General features: G+C 40.8%; 1 protein-coding gene across 1 annotated transcript; it reads right to left on the bottom strand.

The window, feature by feature from the left end:
* Positions 1-10,219: 10,219 nt before the first annotated feature.
* Positions 10,220-19,084, bottom strand: LOC308287016 (synaptoporin-like; the record flags this gene model as incomplete). The annotated part of the gene is made up of 6 exons (XM_080728137.1): positions 10,220-10,351; positions 13,783-14,004; positions 14,633-14,824; positions 15,698-15,896; positions 17,929-18,053; positions 19,061-19,084. The coding sequence occupies 6 exons, from the start codon at positions 19,082-19,084 to the stop codon at positions 10,220-10,222; spliced, it is 894 nt and encodes a 297-aa protein (XP_080584263.1).
* Positions 19,085-21,223: the final 2,139 nt, after the last annotated feature.

Below are 21,223 nucleotides of genomic sequence, written 5' to 3' on the forward strand. Positions count from 1 at the left end.
AATGCCTATGAGAGTGGAATCCGCATTTCGCCAATTCATTTCAATGAGAGTGAAGCGGTTTCATGCCAGCAGAGGATTTCTGCAAAAAACGCTCCCTTCTCATTGAAATGCATTGGCGGAACGCGGATTCCACTCTCATAGGTATTTTGGTCTGAGGGCACCCTTGGTCTGAGGGCACCCTAACAGAGTATTTCTATATTGCATTATTGATACTTTTACTTTAGTAACAAAAAAAGAGTACTTTTTCCACCACTGCACATCACTAAAGGCTACTACATACAGTACCACTTGATGATTTTGTTCTGAAAAATGTATGAACGAGAAACATTTGCTTGTCGTATCACAGGTCTCCACCAGGCCACCAGGTCAATCTTAGACAATCAGGATGAAGTATGAAAAATCAAACGTGTACCGATTTGCGCGATGTTTGGACAAAATCTGTACGAGTAATAGCAAAAATCGGTCTAACAGGCCAATGTGAAGTTTCAAGGCCAATAGGCCTACCAATGTTCAGCAAAAGGCGGCCTTTGGACAGGGGTGAAGTCATAGTCTTGGCCACACCTTCAGCGTGACAAAAAAGTTAGTATAGGTTTATTTTGTGGTTCAAGACATGTTTCATAGATAAAGGACATGGAATTAAGTTTGATTTGACATTCGTGCATGAATCCTAGAGCAGTGGTTCTCAACCATGTGACAATTTAAGAACTTTTAAACCTTTTCAATAACTTAAAAAATATATCTAAAGGCAAATAAAGAAAAAATTACTGCATCAAAGGTAATCAGCAGACTAAACTATAAAAGCTGGTCAACAGCTATTTTCACAATATGATGTATCTCCTACAATTCCAAGTGCTTGTCAGGGTGGGAGGTCCCCAGTTCATATATGATAATTTTTTGGGGGGTCACAGCCTTAAAGGCTTGAGAACCATTGTCTTAGAGAGAATAATACCTGGGCACTTCAGGAAAGAATACTGAAGCACCAACTGGTCTGCGCATATTTATTATTTTGCAGGGGTGACGTTTTGACTTTCAAAGCTTCCCTGCAACACCAAATCACAGCATGCCTTGTGTTTACAGAGAGCAAGTTGGCTTATAACAGCTAAACAAGGTCCTTAGGGGACGTATACAGCAGCAGTATAAGGCGGTATAATAGTAAAGCCAATTAACAGTGTCATCCCCTAATTACATGCTGCAGAAAATAAATCATGATGCAATTGTCTTTTTTCAATGAGGAAGATACATTTATACTTGATTCATGTGTTTCATTGGTCTCAGATCCTTTGGTTTTGGTTGCTATATCATTTTGTTCTTTTCGTGCTGCTTTAGCCCTGTCTTGGCCACAAGTCTTAGGCTACTTGCAAAACCCCTACTCCCCCACTCGTTCACTTAGATCAGCCAACACAGGGATGCTGACCGAACCCTCGCTAAAAACTCCAGGGCAAAAATCCACTCGTCCGAGACAGTTTGCCCTCTTGGCTCCCAAGTTGTGGAATAAACTCCCTGTCGCACTTAGAACAACGGACTCACTCGCTGCCTTTCGCCGTGGACTGAAGACTCACCTTTTCAGACTCCACCTAAACCCTTAGCACTACAGTAAAATCAATGACCATACATGAAGCTAGTTAACATTTGTTTTTTAGGTTTCTTTAGAACTTGATTATATTGTGTTTTTCTCTAGATAGATATCCATTTACATTGTTATATTGCTGTTAATGTACTGACCTATTATCTTGTTTATTATTGTGATGTTGTATCTGCTTATTGTAAGTCGCTTTGGATTAAAAGCGTCTGCTAAATGCCTAAACTGTAAACTGTAAACTGCAAAAGAGGTCTACAAGCCTTCCGTTGTCAGTGGAGGATGAGTGTCTCGAAGATATAGGACTGCCGAAGATATAGGACTGCTGATTTATATACAGTATAAATCTCTCTCTCTCTCTCTCTCTCTCTCTCTCTCTCTCTCTCTCTCTCGCACGCACGCACGCACGCACGCACGCACGCACGCACGCACGCACGCACGCACGCACGCACGCACACACACACACACACACACACACACACACACACACACACACACACACACACACACACACACACACACACAATACAATAAGACAAAATATTTATAATAAATATACTGTAGGCTATACACTAGGCTACTCTTCTAATTACATCATGAACTCATGTGTACTAGTATCTAATATCTTGCTACTGCCATTTCACACAAAAAAACATTTGGAATAATTGCACTCAGGAAAGAGGACATTTATAAATATAAGAGATGCATTTCAACTCAGTGAAAACGGGGCTCAGATGCAAGATGCACGCAGGCAATCCCTTCCATGTCCCTCGCCTCTTTGTCTTCTTGTAAACACATACTGTGTGTCGTGCTCCTTCATGTAACCATTTATTTCCTCTTGCTAAACTGACTCTAATTGTTACGTTGGGGTTCACATCCACTGTAATTTCCTTCAAGGAAAATTCCAGAGCCCTGGACACCAGCGTGGGTTTAACATCTCCATTGGGAGGATCGCTACAGTCGCTCCAAAAAGCCCTTTTGTTCGTTCTAATTGCCATGGGCGAGAACAGAGAAGATGCATCTTACTGAGATGCTTCACACTCTAACCCTCATTTCTTGGTGAAACAGACCTGATAGTTGTACTTGAACCGTCTTTTTTTTTTCCCTCGCCGGCCCGTCTGCAACAAATATTTACAATTTGTGAGTTGGCAAACGTTATAGAAGCTAGCTGAAAGTAGGATTTCAACCAAATCTAAAATGTATCGCAGCAAATAGCCTACACCAGTTGAACATTTAATTGGTTGCCTCAATTATCAAAATGAGAAAGTATTAAAATACCCTCTCTAACAGGTCCAATATTTGACGTAGGAGGCTAAAATGTTGCATGGAGGTGAAGTGTTTTCATTACAATTGAGCATCACAGTGAGGTGTCGGAAGCAAGCTGGCCATTCATCTTTACCATAGGGTTTTTCATTATCAGCCACAAAGTCGTAGCAATTCAATGTACACTTACCACTAGGCTGGTGGTTGTAAAATGGTTCTATATGCTCCTGTAGAACCCCCGAGTACAGTATGTATGCAATCACTCTAGTTTTAGTAAAAACACATTTTAATCAAGATCGCACGGAGAAGAACTGCATTTCCCATGCTGCTAAACATGTACATCCTGTGAAATCGACGTCTGTGATTGGTCTAGCTTCTTCTTCTTTCACATATCTTGCGGTTACCGCGGAAGTAGCTACTGCCCCCTGTCTTCCCGGCGGATTATTGCACTTCAGCAGAACTCCGTGAGCGATCGTCTTTCTTTTACAAATATGATGCACTATGTTAAGGATGACGATAAGAGCGTCCACAGAGATGACAATCACTACATTTCAGGCCATATGCTGGCCTGGATAACTAAACTGAGCGTGATTTAAGGGCTGTATTTCAGGAAACAAGACTGTCATTCGCAATGCATTCTGGGAGTGTAGTTTCCGCAATTTTAAAAATAATCATGTAGGCTACACAGTCTTGTACCCTGCCCTTTTTTCAGCTTTCTAATTAATCTTTGCATTCAAAAAAATGTGAATATTGACATGATTCCTCTCCAGCCGAGGTGGCTTTGTCCAAGGCTTAAAAACGTTTAAATAAATACTTTATGAAATGTCTATGGAAGAAATGAATGCGGAAAACGCTTCCGACACCAGAGTGAGGACGGGGTGGGGCTTCAACTGCGATGCTCTATTGGATAAAAGGGGTGTGGCAATGGGAGTGGCCTAACATAAAACGTAGATTTTCCAAAGTTCACCTGTGACTAGTCTTGGCTCCCCAGGCTATTCATTTGGTTGGTTTATGTCACCTGTGTCCTGTTTTATGAAATGGAGTAAAGCAATTAACACAAAACCCTGATGTGTTACAGTATCATCAGTCGTATTGGGTATTACATTGAATGAAGAGGGTTTATTTGTCACTCATATACAGTAGGTAGCAGCGAGATGCTAGTGTGACAAGGTCCGCAAGACTGTGCCAATAGAAAAACAGCAATAGCAACAATAATACTGGATAAAACCACCGGATGCGTTGTCTGCTATTTTCAGCACACATTCAAGTGTAAAATCAGGCATTATGACGCCATCAAGGTAGCCTGGTACCAGCCCATAGACCCCACCCACTCTCCGAGTGGACTGTAAATCAGGCTACTATCAAGGCACCCTGGCCACAATAGGCGATGTAAATGGCATGAATCTGCAGACATCGGAAGTGCTGCGGTTAACGGAAGTTACGTCATGCGTTGCAGTCTTACGGTGAAATTCTCCCGGCGGAAGTAGCACCGTTTCATGCCGTTTCAGCCTATGGTCGTAACCAGTCTTTTCTCTTCGCAGATGAGTAAGCCTGGCTACGCGAGGCTGCCATCAAGGCCTTCCAAGTTAACTTTTGGCGACAAAATCAACAGTAGATTTAGTCGACTAAAATCATATGATATTTAGTCGACTAAGATTGTATAATAAACATTTTCATAAATCACCATGGTATGCATTTTGTTAAATTATGGTCCCATTGTATTTTAAAATTGATGATAAAGTAGGGTATACGCTGTAGGAGGGGCGCAGCTAGCTTGATTGACAAGCTCCCAACCAAAATAAATTTGGTTTCATTTCCATTTCAGGGCAGGATGTAGGAAGATGGCGGATTGCACACGCTTGCCAAATAGTCTTCATTTACTTCATTTACCCTTCATTTTCGTCTGTAGAGTCCATTGATTGATTGGTTGAAGACTTTATTAGAAGTTTGCATAGGAAAAGGTACAGTTTCATGACGGTACAGTTCACTGGTACAAGGTCTACTAAAAGGAGATCCATGAAAAGACTAAGCTTATTTCCACTGGAAACCATTGAAGTATCTCATATAACATTGAATGACAGACAAATAGAACACAGTACTATGCAGTAGATATGTAAAGAAAAACAAAAAAAATACAGTAAGTCTAAAATAAACAGTATATACAAAGAAGGGGCAGGGGAGGGTAGGGTTGGGCTAGGTTCATTTTTTACCAGTTGCGAACGGCTGCTGCCTGTAAGTGGTTTTTCAGGGCAATTTTAAAGGATGCTAGTGATCCACACTCCTTTATGGCCTTCGGTAAGGCTTTCCACATTTTGGTGGTATAGCAGAAAAAAGAGTTTGACCCTTTGTTGGTTTTAACTCTGGGTTGAAAGTGATCTGTGGCGCTGCCTCTGGTGTTGTAATTATGGACATCCTTAATGTTTATAAAGTATTTTGAAAGGTACTTGGGTATCATAGTGGTGTAGTGTATCTTGTACACCAGGCCCATTGCAAGTTGCTGTACTCTGTCATCTACTCTGAGCCACCCCACTCTTAACTGGTGAGTAGCGGTGAGGTGAGTCTGATAGGGAAGGATAAGCAGGACCCTAATTAGTTTATTTTGGGCTGTTTGGAGTTTAGTTTTCAGGGCTTGTGGTGCGTCACGATACCATACGTGGACTCCACCAGCTATGGTCTTCAGTGTGTTGAAATTGACCATCGGGGCGATCCTCTGTAGGAAACGAGTTCGTTGGTTGATTTTATTTATTACTTTAGAAGTCATCTTTTCACTGGAAAGATTAGCTTCAAGGATGCATCCTAAGTAAGAGATTTCGTTTTTTCGTGTTATGACCTTGTCACCCACTTTGATTGTGAAGTTTTCGACTTTTTTGAGGTTATGATTTGATCCAAAAAGGATGGACTCTGTTTTTCCCAGGTGAATTGATAATTTGTTGTCGTTAAGCCATGTGCAGATCTTACTTAGTTCAGAGTTAAGTGTCTTTTCAACCTGCAAGTGGTCCTTGCCCGAGACTAGGAGAGCCGAGTCATCCGCGAACAGGAAGCAGATGCCATGTCGTTCACGTATATTAGGAACAACAGAGGTCCCAGTAATAGGAGACTAGGAGAGCCGAGTCATCCGCGAACAGGAACAGGTTGCAGTCGCAAGCAGATGCCATGTCGTTCACGTATATTAGGAACAACAGAGGTCCCATTAATGTCCATTCATTTTTATGGTCTATGCACATTTATTTTTATTTTTATTTTTAAATCTTTATCCCATGCTTATGTAACCCATTTTTCATGCCAACCTGGGGAGAGCCCCAAACTGAGCTCAAACTTCCATCAATGCATGAGGAGTGAACAAACCGCTTCTTATCTCCTGACAGGGGGGAGTTTCCCCAGTAGAACGTAACGCGTGGAAGGGACCCGACCCGTTATTCCAACCAGTTCCCTTCCCCTCCATCAGGCGCCCCCAGGGGGAGGCAGTATAGAGCCCTTTCGCCAGCCCCATAGGTCATGGGCACTGATGACACGGAGAGAACACGGCCCAGCGTGAATCGAACCCGGGACCTTCTAGCTGTGAGGCGACAGCGCTACAGACCACTGCGTGCCTCAGCACTTTCAATCGATGGTCGTTTACTTCTGTAATCTGTGATCTTTCTCTTGAACTTTGCCACTCAGTGAATGAACAGTCTATTAGGGAGGGATGAAACTAAGTCCCTAACACAGATTAAATCATTGGCCCAAACACAAGCAGCAGTTAGACTAATCCTATCAGGCTCAGTGGGTGATTAGCTGCAGTTCATTATCCTTACAACTGACAGAGCCTGGTCCTTCCAGGCACCAGATTGCCTCTACCAGTCTCGGCAGAGTAGTTACGGAGCAGCAGAGTGTGGCCCTGTCTTTCCCTATAATGGGACTGATCGTACTGTAGGTAGCTACTATGACCTTGGGCCACATCACTGAGGATACGTCCCAGGTGCATCCATGCGATTCTTTTTTAGCTCTAACTACTGTATGTTTGTATAGTAAAATCAATTTCATATTTGTTGCACAACCCTTTTGGAGTTTGGTTCATGTAATTGGTAAGGATAAACAATAGCCCAAGAGAACCAGAGTCATTCAAAACACAGATATGCTTAGGCTATTTGGCTTTTCAGCATAGGCACATATGTATACATATTGACACACAAGGTACAAGCTAAAATGTATTGATTTATTACAAATAATAACAATTAATAACATTATGCCTTGCTGAAGGACAACATGAAACAATATCCATAATATGCATAGGCCTAAATGTATTTGAAATATAAAAACATATACATATATGTAACACAGAGCTAACTTCACAAGTCCACAAAATGGCATCTGTTATAACAACACCAAACTTCTATAATAAAAAATAATTAGTCATAATGGTGTCAATTGACCAGTATAATGCTGTCATCAGACAGTAACAGTATGTTATTTTGTTCAGACACTGTACTAGGCCTATTTGCAAAATCAACGATACATTGTATAATGACTACAATACTGTCAAACTGAATATGAAAATCAACACACACACACACACACACACACACACACACACACACACACACACACACACACCCCTGCAAGCAAGCCTCGGGTGGGCCTCTGCAGGCTATGTGTGGGCAGTGAGGGCAATGCCAGCCCTCACTTTACCTGCAAAGGCCCATAGAGGGATTGCCCAAATGAAGCCCACAGCTGTTGATTCATCGTGGGCTAACCATGGGCGTACTGTGGGCAGCCCGTACGTGTGAAAAGAGCGGCAAATGATGTGGGCTGCCCACACAAAAACTGCATTGGGCCCAAAGGTAGAACTATGCTATGGGCCTAAACGGGCGTACTGAGGGCAGCCCTCAAAATTTGCCGCTCTTTTCACCTTTCTTTATGTATTCATTTATTGTTCCCGCCTTTTCATTCACTACCACTGGACAGCAGCTAATGACAGGAGGAGATGAACCAGTGATTTGGACATGGCTGCTATTTAATGGTGAAATGGTACAGTAAGGACCTGCTTTTGACATTAATATAAGACAATAGCCAATAAGATAAATAATTTTCTGTTCTTTCATTTCTCTTAGCATTGTTCACACAAACCACAAAGGGTGGATATTGGCATTCGCTAACTTAGCTAACTCAACTTGCTAACTTTGGCCATAGCTGGCCAGCTGTTGACCCAGTGTTACACCAAGTTATTATTGTAAACTTTGTGAGCTTGTAGATCTGCTATTTTCGGGTACCAAATACATTGTGCAATGGAGCATAAATAAAGCTTAACCTTGGTGTGTCAAATACATATCCAGCTAAATTAGCAAGTTATAAAACAGTGTGGCAACAAGTGAATTATTTGTTACCTAGCTATAGTTTGGTTTGTGTCAAAACTAGTGAGAAATGGCTAACAATTTGTGCACACTCACACACCATCATATGTTGCCCTAAATATTTTTCTGTTCCTTACTTCTTTTCCTAAAGTTGGATGAGTTTGTCAAAGATAACCATATAGCATACATGGAATCTGACTGAGTGGGTCACGTGTTTTGAAGGTATGTACTGTAATAGGCATTTTACTGAATGCATTTTACTGAATGTACAATAGTTCACATGACTGTTGTTGGCATTTATCTCATATTAGATAACCACATTATCGCTTTGAAACAGACAGCCTTTAAAAACAGCTTGTAAAAACAGTTTGTGTCTCTGTTAAAACAATATTTTGCAGAGCAATGGATTGACACAGAGTGCTTCTTTCTCCTGGAATGGAGAACGCTTGGCATCCCTCATACTGTATATCTCCTTGGGCCACGGCTGAAATTTCAACGACACCTGCTTGAGGTACACCAGAGTAGGTCTAAAGAGACAAAATGTGTTATGTGTGTTTCAAAATGTAGTTATTAGTTAAGGTATTTGGGGATAAAGGATATTTTTCATTTTTTTCATCAAAACTGGGAATTGCTCCTTTCATTACTTATCAGGAAGCTGGGGCCTGTAGTTAACTTCTGGTCTAAGCCATGTGACATGCATTTTAAACATGGATCACAGCAGTGGTTCTCAACCTTTTCAGGCAACTGTGACCCCACTTTGAACTGGGGACCCCAACAAAATAATCACAATTGAATTGATGACCCCCTAAAAATATTATATTTGAATTGGGGACCCCCAAACCCTGACAAGCACATGGACTGTTTGATTCGGTTCCATTGGTAATTATTGTGAAAGTGGCAGATCTACAAGCTCAGAAGTTCAACCGCAAACTGGTGTTGTGAGCTTGTAGATCCCCTGAAGGGTCCTGACCCACACATTGAGAACCACTGGATTACAGGGTGAACTATACTGTATAGTAAGTGTATGCAGTGTTTTGTGTAAATGTTTTTTATTTTTTATTATCATTTTAACAATGTAGCTCTGACCCTGGTGCTAATAATTTTCTTTTCATACTTTTATACTTTTCTATTATTCTAGCCCCACACCAGAGCCTACTATTTTGCTGCAGCCCATATCAGCACCAGAACCACAACCAGTATTGCCTACAGACTAGCAAAGAGCTTTGGTGGAAGATGGAGCAACATTTGTAAGTTCACTTTGTCTGTGCGAGCAGCTTTGCAGCCTTGCTTCATTGACTGTAGGGAGGGGAGGGTGTAGACTAGACAGTCTACATTTTGAAATTAATGTTCTGTAGTTTTAATTTATTTTGCCTTCTCTTTTTTATTAAAAATATCTGTTAGATCTTCAGCAAAATAGATGATCGGAAATGTTTGTTTTGTGGTCTTCAGAAGAAGCTCTCCTGATCAATCTCTATATCAATGGTCCATACTGTATGCCCACCTGATGGAAGAGCGCTTTGGAGAGAAGTGAGTATCAATCAAGATTAAGCAATTTTTTAACTAGTGGTAGATACATTTCCACTTATGTGAACCACATACTGTAGGGGTCCATCCAAGCAATCCATTTCAAAAAGCTGTTACATAAAATATTTTGTAAGGACTGTATTCAATTAATAGTTTAGGTTGCTTAGTAGCATTTATATATCTATTGTCTACAGTAAGTCCAACTTCAGCTATGAAGGCAACCCTGGCATTATCGATAGTGGATCAATTTCCATGCCTGAGGGACTGCCAGGGCACACGCTATGTAAGTAAAGCTACTACTATATAGCCTGACTTAGCCAGATTATATACTAATGCCGCTAACTGCAGTATATATCACCTTGTTTTAACATGGGTGGATTGTCTAGACTAACTACTATACACTATATCCTATATAATGCACAAAGCAAATTATGAACACACATTGTCAACTTGGTGTTGCTGCCTGTTGTTTCCTAACGTGTGTGTGTTCCTTTCTGCTTATTTCCTTTACTTTAAGATGAATGGTTCACCCCGGGGAGGAGTCATAAACCAGCATCAGGGTATCCGGAGGAGCACCTCCACAATGTCTGGAAAAGGTGCCGACAGCGCTAGGGCAGGCAGTTGAATTCACCACAAGAGGGAAGAGACCCGAGTCATCCTGCCAGGTACAGCAAGATCAAGGTGTCAATACAACGTAGTATATTCAACTCACTTGCATTTCGAAGTGGATGACTGTATGCTCTTTGCAACAAAGAACTTTACATTGTAAACTCGGATGATCTAAGTGAGAATGTATTCTTTTCTCTGCTCATTACAGAATCAGATGTAACTGCAGAGCAAGTCCTGCAAATGTCAGAGTGGCTGAAAAACAACATACTAAGTTCGGCCGATACATTTTGCAGACCTCCATCTATAGGGTACAGTGGATACAAGAAAATGGGACAAAGCCATTCCAAGCCATAGTTGAAGAGTTCCTGCGTCACAGTTCCAAGGACACTCCAGGCACGGTGAGCTTTTGAATTAAATTGATTATTGTTTGTTCCTTAGGGCATGGTCAACCAAAGTTTAATTCTACCTGTGGATTCTGTCAAAGCTTTTCAATGGGAATGAAGTATAAACATGTTAGCACTATGTGTGTGTCTCACACTCTCACACACACACGCACGCACACACGCACGCACACACACACACACACACACACACAAACGCAGATAATATAATAATTCAAATGCAGATATAATAAATATGTTTTATATATTTCCAGATGAATTCAGCCATGAGAAAGGACAAGCCTGGGTAATGGTTGTGAGCAGTACGAGAAGAAACATCCTGGAAAATGTACTCATGGCTCAAGTTACAAGGTGGGCTGGTGGTATAGGGGACTCGCCGTTGACGGCTGACTGGAGGTTGGTTGTTTTGTTGTTGTTTATAGTTTGTTTAAAAAAAACGATTTGTTAAAAATGTGTGTGCTTTTGTTGTTGTTTGAAATCAATCACACAATCTTAATATTCTGGGTCCTTCGTTCCAGTTTATTGTTTGACCTTAATCACAATCCACCCCACCCAGATCAACACTTGACAATAAGCTGCAAAGTTAGACTGTGCTATTCAGTTCCTGACATTGTATTTTCTCTTTTTTTTTTTTTTTACCCACAGTTGCATGGTAGTGCTGAGGTCAGGGTATAAGGAGTAGTTATAAGGGATTTAATTAAGAGATGATGAATGTAAATAATGTTATCGTAATCCCTGAATACTCTAAAACAAACAAAGTAAAAGTACAAAAGTATTGGTATCAACATTTACTTAAAGTACCAGAAGTAGAAAGTACTCATTATGCTGGATGTCCCATTTCACAAGTTTTCAAATGTAAGATCTTGAAAATTGCAGATCTATTAGCTCACTATGCGTCACATCACAGGCTTGTAGAGCTCTTTTTTCAAATGGCCGAAATGTATATAGGGCTGTGGTGGGCAATGTATGTTTTTAATAATAATCAAAATCTAAAAAGTAACTAGTAACTAAATTTTTAAAATGATTGTAGTGGAATAAAAGTATAATGTCTGCCTTTTAAGATAGTGAAGTAAAAGTATTGAAAATTGGAAACCCCAATGTTGTTCTACTGAATGTATATGTTGTGTTGTTTTATATTTGTTTTGCATTTAATAAATACATTGATTTTAATCCCTTTGACTGGTGTTATTTATTTTTTATACATTTTAGATGAATAGAATAATAGTAATTTTTTTTCCTAAAGTGAATTTAAGTTACAGTATTTGAAATGGTTTAAACATAATTATTGATGCAATAGAGGAAATAGACAAAACCATTGTGGGCATAGTGAGGGCCTAGTTAGGGCAGTAAATAGGGCTTCCTGAGGGCCAAGTGAGGGCTGCCTATTCAGGGCCCCAAGTGGGCCTATGCCGGCCCAGTGTAGGCTTGTGAGGGCAGCCCATACTTAGCCCTCACAATGTGAGGGCTAAGTAAGGGCTGCCCACGCAGGCCCAGCACTTTGGGGCCAACACTTTGCCGATGTTCAAACCCTCTGGGGCCCAGTGTGGGCCGCCTACAGGGGGCCGTTTGGCCAGCCCTAAGTGGGCCTGGACAGGGCCAGTGCAGGCTTGCTTGCAGGGACACACACACACACACACACACACATGCGCGCGCGCGCACACACACACAAGCACGCACACTTTTTGCCCAAACAACTACACCGCTAATACTTCTACTTCATCTTCTTATATTTCCTGCCAAGTTCAGAAAATGTTTCTTTCTAACCCATGGAAGGTACAATTCAGTGACAAGCAGAATGATACCATTATTGGCTCATCAGAGTATGAAATAATATGCTCCAAATGCCATATAGTAGACAAGTGGCAGGAGTTGTTTTATCCAGTATCCATATCAGTATTCAGTAAATTTACCCAAGTACTGTAGTTATTGTGACAATTGTGAGATAATTTTACTTTACTGGAGTATTTCCAATTTTCAATACTTTTACCTCCTCCACTACATCTCAAAGGAAAATATTGTATACATTTCGGCTATTGAGAACTTGCTATTTTTATACATTTTGTGTTTTCTGAAAACTTGTGAAATGGGACATTCTGCATAATGAGTACTTAAATTCTACTTTTGATACTTCAAGTACATTTTGATACCAATAACTTTGTACTTTTACTTGAGTAAATTTTGTAGTAAAAATAAAATATCATTATTATGCCACATGTGTAACTTATTATAGCTAACTGTTATGTACTGTAGTTGCACCACAATAGGCTTTTAAAAAAGAGCAATCTTCACAATTTACATGACAACATATTGGTTTGTGCATACAATATAGGCTACAGCACTGTCACTGAACGTCATAATAATCATAATCATCATCATCATCATCATCATCATCATCATCATCATCATCATCATCATCACAATTAATGGTCCCTAATGATGAGACCGAGATATTTGAACTTGTCCACCACATTGAAGCACCTAGAAGAAATACTTCCACAAGCCTTGGAATTACATCATAGCCAATCGAAATGGAATAAGCAAATCTCAATGATATTTGTTTATCACGTGACACTGATCATTTCCGTCTGTACACAGACACACAAACGTGACGGACACACTCACAAACAAACAAACGTAATCTCAAGAGTTAAATTATTGTTTAAGATCTGCATTACTTAATTTACAAGAAGTCTAAACAATGAGAGAATGTAGATTTTTTTTTTTTTTTTTATCTTGGTCATTTGCCAGTTATGTCTCCTATGGCACCACATCAGCATGGAATTGAGGACAATATCTTATACAACGATAACACAAGGTTTTTTTGGGCGGTCCATGGCTCAAATGCTGAATAAATAATGGACCTTGATATGAAAAAGGTTGAAAACCACTGCCTTATTGTCTGAAATCTATATCTCAGAATCTAAATCTCCTTGATCAATATCATTGTCCCCTTCCGGGTAGTCCTGCTCTCCTGGCCATAGATGATCGGTGTGCCCCCTGTGCCTAGCTTTGTGTGGGGTAAGCCAAAGCTTCCCAGGGACTGATTGATGCTACCTAAATTCCCCTCCGACTCACTTACACTCTGTTGTCGGTAGGTCTGATGATCGAGACCTTCACCCTGTTGGTCACCCTGTTGGTCGAAGCTGCTTTCGCTGTAGAGCCGTTGCCTCATTGATCCACTGGAACGTTTACCCGAAGCGCTCCTGGTCGGATACCGTTGGCCCGTTTTGTACCAGTACGTCTCCTTAAAGACAAACCATATATTGCCGGCCCATAGGATCAGATTAATGAAACCAAAAACCTATAGAGATGGGAGAAGGGCAGAGATACAAAATTCTGTTTCTTGGAGTAAAAATAAATATCTTATTTAAATCAGTGGCCAACCACATGTTCCACTTTGGCATCTGAATACCTAGCCTAGGACAGCCTGATTCGCCAGGTTAGGCTTTTTCCCCTCACTTCTGACGGTACGTTTTAACAGCCAGCGACTCAATAAAAATCTCCTAGTGTGTGTTCCTGCCGCCACTACCGTTTACGTACTGCATTGGGTAAACAAAGCAACACATGAATTTGATTGGCTCTCGCTGGACAATATGATAAAATATTTTCATGTTTTTGGATGACATTCCTCCGCCCACTTTTCGACTATCGCCTCTTCGCCTGCTATCGATCGCCAGTAGTTGCCGGGTCGCATAACGCCCGTCGCACGCATTGTCAGCCTGGCCAGGGTTTGACTCGGATTTCCATTACGTATGCAAGTCAGGAAGTGACTTGAGGTTTACATTGGACAACACTCCACAGACCAATCAGAAGCCACAAGTCGTTTTCACCTGTTTGGGCACGGAGATTTCCAGACTGTAAAGCAGAGTGAGAAAAACAAAATGCAGAGCGTAGCAAGCAGGCTGGATCCCAGGCTACTGAATACCTACCACAGATGAGTTTAGGCCTGTCCAGAGAGGCTCCTGGGTAGCTGTACATCTATTCTCATAAGCCCTGCAAGCAGTGATGAGCAGAAGGACCTGGGTGGGGTCTGTGGCGTCCTTGACATCGGAGAGAGCCTTGGCCCATGTGCAAGAACCGACCAGCCAGAGCAAGGAGAATATGACCGTAACAACAAAATCCTGTTCAGGAGAGAAAAAGGACCGTATAAGGAGCATTATTATAAAGAGACAGTCTTGATATATTGGATGAAATAACTGAAAGATTTGTCACAAGGAACAATTCAGTTTAAACTGATTCACTATTAATATGGTCGTTCTCAACCTGTGGGCCGGGACCCCACTGGTTTTGGGAGTCCCCCAGATGACAGTGAAGTGACAATTTAAGGACTTTCAAGACCTTTTTAATACTACAAAGACAGAATAAAAAGACCATATTGGTGAATCATTGGCCAAATTGTCAAATAATATAAGAAATAGGCCATAAATAGCTGATCTACAATCTCACAACGCCTCGCTGTGAGCTTGTATAGCGTGTGGGGGTCCCCACTGAAAAGGTTTGGAAACACTGTACTTATACACTGATAACTGTGTCTGGGATTTAAAGAGGCGGTGCCATAGTTTTGTACTTTTTCTGGTTTTCATGTGTCTAGGAGGTTGACAGTACTTCATTAGACCCCCTGGTGTGGTTGTTATGAGCAATTATGTATTGCCTTTCTATTTGGGTTTTAGCTGGAGGCTGCCACCTTGTGGGGTCAAACGTGCCGGTCCAAAAACACAGATACTTATTACATCACAGAATCAACCCCTCCCCTAATTACCATTCACCCAACATATGTGGGTGTGGCTAACTTCAGCTGGGTCACCACCCACGATGACAACCACGCATACCAATGAACTGGTGGGTGTGGCCACATAAAAACATAATTTTAACTCTTTCTGTACACTTTTTTGGAAAAAAAATCTTCATAAAATAAAATCATACTAGTAGATAATCATGTTTTAGAGGGGGAAAAAATCATGGCACCCGCACTTTAAAGATGTGAACTCACTGACCACGAGTGGGCCTCTGTTGTTTTCTTGGTACTTCTTCTGGTAGAAGATGTACACGATGGTCGCCAGCAGGGAGTAAAGGAAGGCAAACACGCCCACTGTCACGAAAAACTGAGCTGCCGAGGAGAAATCCCCCTGGAGGAAGAACACCTCATGTTTGTGCTTCTCACACAAGGGGGCTTTGAAGTGCACTTGTTGTAATCTAAAATAAAATGAAGCATAGCGTTAGTTCATGCAGGACACGCAAGTCTCGCCTTCCTCAGCTGTATCTGTCAGTCAGCTCCTACAGTATTCCTATTCCTCATTCACAGCTCTGCTGCTCATTACGTCACACTGTCATAATCCAATCAAAGCTCACGCATTGGAGGCTCCTTTAAATGCGGCTTGCATTCACTATAGCTCTTCTTGTCCTGCCTGCTTCGCATCCGCTGCTGCATGATTAGCTGTCTCCTCCACCCCAGCATCCACCTTTTGATCATTGTCTGGCATAGGCTCCAATACTTGTGATTTTATGTCTGCTGATTCAAACTAATATGTCAATGTATTGCTATTGTACTACTATTGTATCCCTATGGGGGTTTTGCTTAACGTTCCCTGCAGTTTTGCCTACTGCTCGGACAAAATTCAGAGAACATCTCAGAAAGCGGAGCCTTTAATGCCAAGTTTAACCTTATTCCATTTGTTGAAATAAATGGTTAACTTTATTCCTGCATTTAGACATCTGTTGGAGGGTAAAATCCTTTGTGTGTGATAGTTACACAGTACGCTCCATGATCACATGGTTGAGCCCTCTAATGAGATGCCCTGCTGTTCCACTGGTTGCTGAAAACTGGAGGATTGGCTATGGGGAGTCTTTGCTGTTCTTAGATAGTGACAGCCCCCATAGAAGAATAGGTTTCTTATTGGCTGAGCATGCATATTATGCAAGTTTTGGAGCGGTGCTCCTGGAAGGAGCAGCTTAAAACTAAAGTTTGTTGTACGTCCTGGGTCACATTGGCCAAGCTTCACCGGATGCTTCATGAAATTAACTCATAAATAGCACGGTTCACTTCACACTAGGTGTGCTTTTGTTCTAAATTTCATTTAATCGGTTCAGAAATATAAAAGAAGACATATCAGAGGTTGTTTTCTAATCACTTGCTTTTCGATGTGCACACTGCACAGTACATCATTTTATTGGGGTCCGCGTCAATATGCCGACAGGCACATTTTATAGATACCTCTATAAAATTACGCAGTGCGCACATCGAAAATCAACACAGCAAAAAAAGATGTGTGACATGTCTTCTTTTATTTTCCTGAGATGAGTATTTTATAAAGGTCTGAATTGTTCAGAAATAGTGTTTGTTCATGCATGAGCTGGTCCACAGGCTTCCACTGACTCCAGTGTATTCTACCGAACTTCCTGCTGCAGTTTGGCACCCATGGTGCGATGAATCTGCCGTTTGGAATTGCGTGATAGCGAAAATGACATTGGTGTCTCTTCCTCCAATATTCCTTGCCTAAAACTGAACGAGTCTTAACTGGACCACACTTTGAGACCCACTGGTGTAGCAGAATGTTTCCAGTGTTGCCAACATGCACACCCTGACTCTGTTTGACCGGAATGGAACAGAGCCTTAATCAGTATCATTGGTAACCGCTGTGAAGGAAGTAAGGAAGAGGCCCAGTGTCGTTCCAATAGTGTGCATAGAGCAGGGGTCTTCAACAGGGGGTCCGGGACCCCTCCCCAGAGCTACTACAGGGGGTCCTCCAAATCAATTGAGTGGTAGAAACTTTTTTTCTCCTTTTTTTATATTAACCACTTGAACCCTAGCGTCCATATTCTGAGAACTTTTGCCAAAAATAGCCGATCTACAAGCTCACAACGCCTCGCGCCTCGCTCACAACGCCTCGCGTTGCGAGGCGTTGTGAGCTTGTAGATCGGCTATTTTTTGGCAAAGAGCTTTGGTGTAGAAGGGAAAAAGAGCAGACTAAGTACAGAGTGAAAGGTCAAGTTTATTATGTATTGACAGTTCAAGTGGTTAAAAATCTGAAAACACAAATTGACATGAATCCAAAATACTCTGATGATTGTGCTGTCAAACGATGAAACTATATGGAATCTCTGAAAAGGTTGTGGGGGTCCCTGCTTCATCTCTCTCTCAACTAAGGGGTCCTTGGACTGAAAACGTTGAAGACCCCTGGCATAGAGCCTACTGTATATTGACAGTAAAACACATACAGTACAGCACCTGAAAGGATATGCAAAGTCAATGTTGATGCTGAGGTTACTCTGCCTTCTATCTGCACAGTCCACCTTAACCCGCAGCTGTCCATAGTATCCTCCACATGTTGCAAAAGCACAGATGGCAAAAATCTAGGAAATAAATAACAGAACAAAGTTAAATAAATAGATAAACAGACAAACAAACTTAATATCAACTGCCAATATGATTTTAACTTAGCAGAATATAGGCTGTGCATCATCTAGTAGTAGAGACTTGGCTTCCTACATTTTGTCAGTGAAAGAATAACTATGTTCTATATTATGGTAAAGGCACTTTGTCATTTGCTAAACAAAAAAAGCATCAAAAAAGCATCCGCATACTGTAGCCTTTCAACTTAAATCAATGAAATGCACCTTTCTGGAATGCACTGCTATGATCACCTTAATTACATATGCCTATCTAATAATACCTACTGCAATAGCATTACATATTACATGAATGTCAACACCAACTGCAAACATGGCCACAACTACAGTATCCGAGTATCTCATTTCGCTTCGTTAAATTCAAGTACGGCTCTTTAATGTTATCATTGATTTTAAAAGATGAATATTTTAAAGATGGGAAGACAGCACACTGAGCTGCCTGTTGTGCACCACAGGGTTCTCACAGCATCACAGGGTGACACAAACTTTTTGAAGTATTACAGCATAGCTTCTCTCTGTTTCTCTCGATCTATCAATCCATCTATCTATCTATCTATCTATCTATCTATCTATCTATCTATCTATCTATCTATCTATCTATCTGATTGTCTGTCTGTCTGTCACGCGTATGTCTGCCTTCCTCATCTCCTGGGTCTTATCTTTCCCTGGTAAAATCACAGCCTGCTATTGTTATGTTATTACACATAACTGAAAATGTTTTTGCATCATCAACAATTCAAAAGAAACTACACAGTTCCTCTTCAACCAGTATACTTCCAGTCATGGACAAAATTAAATATGTGATCAAATCATTACAAGATAAACACTATAGGCTTGACTGAATCAGAATTAATTAGCCCTATTAATCCAATCGTGAGCCACAACAAACATTAAGAAATAAAAATAAAATATCGATACAGCAAATGTCTACAACAAGAAATGAAGCTTACCGGAGCAAATATAACCATGCACATTTAAAAGCCAAAGAGCTCTGGTTCTACTCCACGGGATGTTAGTTGTCTTTTTATCATAATAATAATTCTGCTTTTCTTGTGGATGCGGTAAGAGGAGAGAATCATTCTTTAAGGAACGCCAGTCTTGAGGTTTTGATTAGTCTAGAAGATATTTCTATAATACAGTATATCTCTGCACTGCCTCTTCCTCACCAGTATTCCTATCAAATGCTCTCTGCACACTGAGATTAAAGTATAGCTCTACACCATGTCCCTCGTGAATTACACAGGCACAAGTGCACACAGGCAGGCAGCCATGCACACGCACGCACGCACGCACGCACGCACGCACGCACGCACGCACGCACACACCACAGGTGGTGATTGGCCCAGTAACATGTAATTCAATACAGACATAAAGCCATCATTAATGTGTATGGTTCATTTGTTTATCATCACATTACATGAGTGCAATATTATTTTCGAAGAAATTACTATGACGAAAAATGTTTGTCGACAACCATTTTTCCGCTAACGAAAACCAAATGAAAACGAAAAAAAAAAAAAAAAAAACTAGAGTAAAATGTTAGGGAGGAAGAAGAGATCCAGCAGAACTAAAAAACAAGTAATGTTATGTTTGGTTGTGCTCGGGTGTTGCGCTCTGATCGGTTATTTTTAAATCCTCAATAGAATACGGCATATAAAACTGTGTCAGACATTATATCTGATATGGAACAGGGACATGTTAAATAATGAACCGTTCTATAATAGAGAATGTAAAGCATTAACTCTCTGCGGATAAACCTAGGAAAGATGAAACACATCAGTATATCTGGAGGACATGCACAACGTACTGTAGTGCACATGGAGGACATCTGCAATAGCAGTGCAACAGTCACTTGAATCTAAAACATCTCATGACCCTGACTTCTTGCATGAGGAAGGATGTTTCATCATCAGGCACAGAGCAATTTGGCATCATAATCATAGTAATTAGTAGCAAATGAGGAGTGTTTTAGTTTAGACCTGCACATACAAACAGAGCTGCTACCTTTACTATTTAAATTGTTTTGAGAAAAATTGCTGCTACTTGAGTGTCCCAAAGTGACTGCAATTTCAAAACCTATATTGTTTCAAAAAGCTTTATTAATAATTATGTTCAGTAAAGGCTTGATTATTCACTATTGTTTCTGATATTTAATTGTCAAGTCTTTACATTGCCAAATGACACATGGCAATTTATTGTATTACATTGTGTGATTACTCTATATACCAAGCATAATTAAGTGTCACAAATGTAGAAGACTAAACATTTCATTTAAAGAGAGACTGACTAGGGGGCAAGGTGGTGCAGTCGGTAGTGCTGATGCCTCACAGCTAGAAGGTTCTGGGTTTGATTCCCGCCGGGAGACGCTGTGGGCATGTTCTCTCCTCCGCGACATCAGTGCCCACACCCTAGGTGGGGTTGGCAAAAGGGCCTTTCTGTGTGGAGTTTGCATGTTCTCCCTGTGTCTCCTAGGGTATGTACCCTGACAAAAACATGCAGTAATCCTGGTCTCTATACTGCCTCCCCCTGGCCAGCCTGATGGAGGTACTGGAACTGAATAACACGTTCCTTCCATGCGCTACGTCCAACCGGGGAATTTCCCCTCGTCAGGTGAAAAGAAGCAACTTAGCCCTGCAAGACCCGAATTAATTTCTACTGGCCAAATTTTCCTTTTTTTTAATCAGATGGTGTTGTAGGAGTCCTAATCACAGGAAAATGTAATGTTAAAAAATTAATAATGTTTTTGTAAGGTTTTATAGCCATAAATCATAAATCATAAATCATGCTCTAATTTGCATTTTGGGGATATTTTTCACAATAATAACACATGTACATGTTCTAGACATTCTAATTACCACGAAAAAAATGATTACAGGCATTTTACTTCTGTTTTTGTGAGGAATAGCTTCAGTTAAAAAGTGAGATGTTGTTCGTCCAGACGCTGGATTTTCAACTTCTCTGGGAGGTGTGAATGTCAGCCTCTGTGGGGGGTATTTATATGCAAATATCGTGGCCAATGGCATTGTAATACTAAACAATAGGATGTAATGGTGATGTTAATGTGAAAAAAGAACAGGAAAACTAATTATAACATTTTTTTTAAAATGATTTAA

This window comes from Nannobrachium achirus, assembly GCF_963921795.1.
Source record: "Nannobrachium achirus genome assembly, chromosome: 6".
Taxonomy (NCBI): Eukaryota; Metazoa; Chordata; class Actinopteri; order Myctophiformes; family Myctophidae; genus Nannobrachium; species Nannobrachium achirus.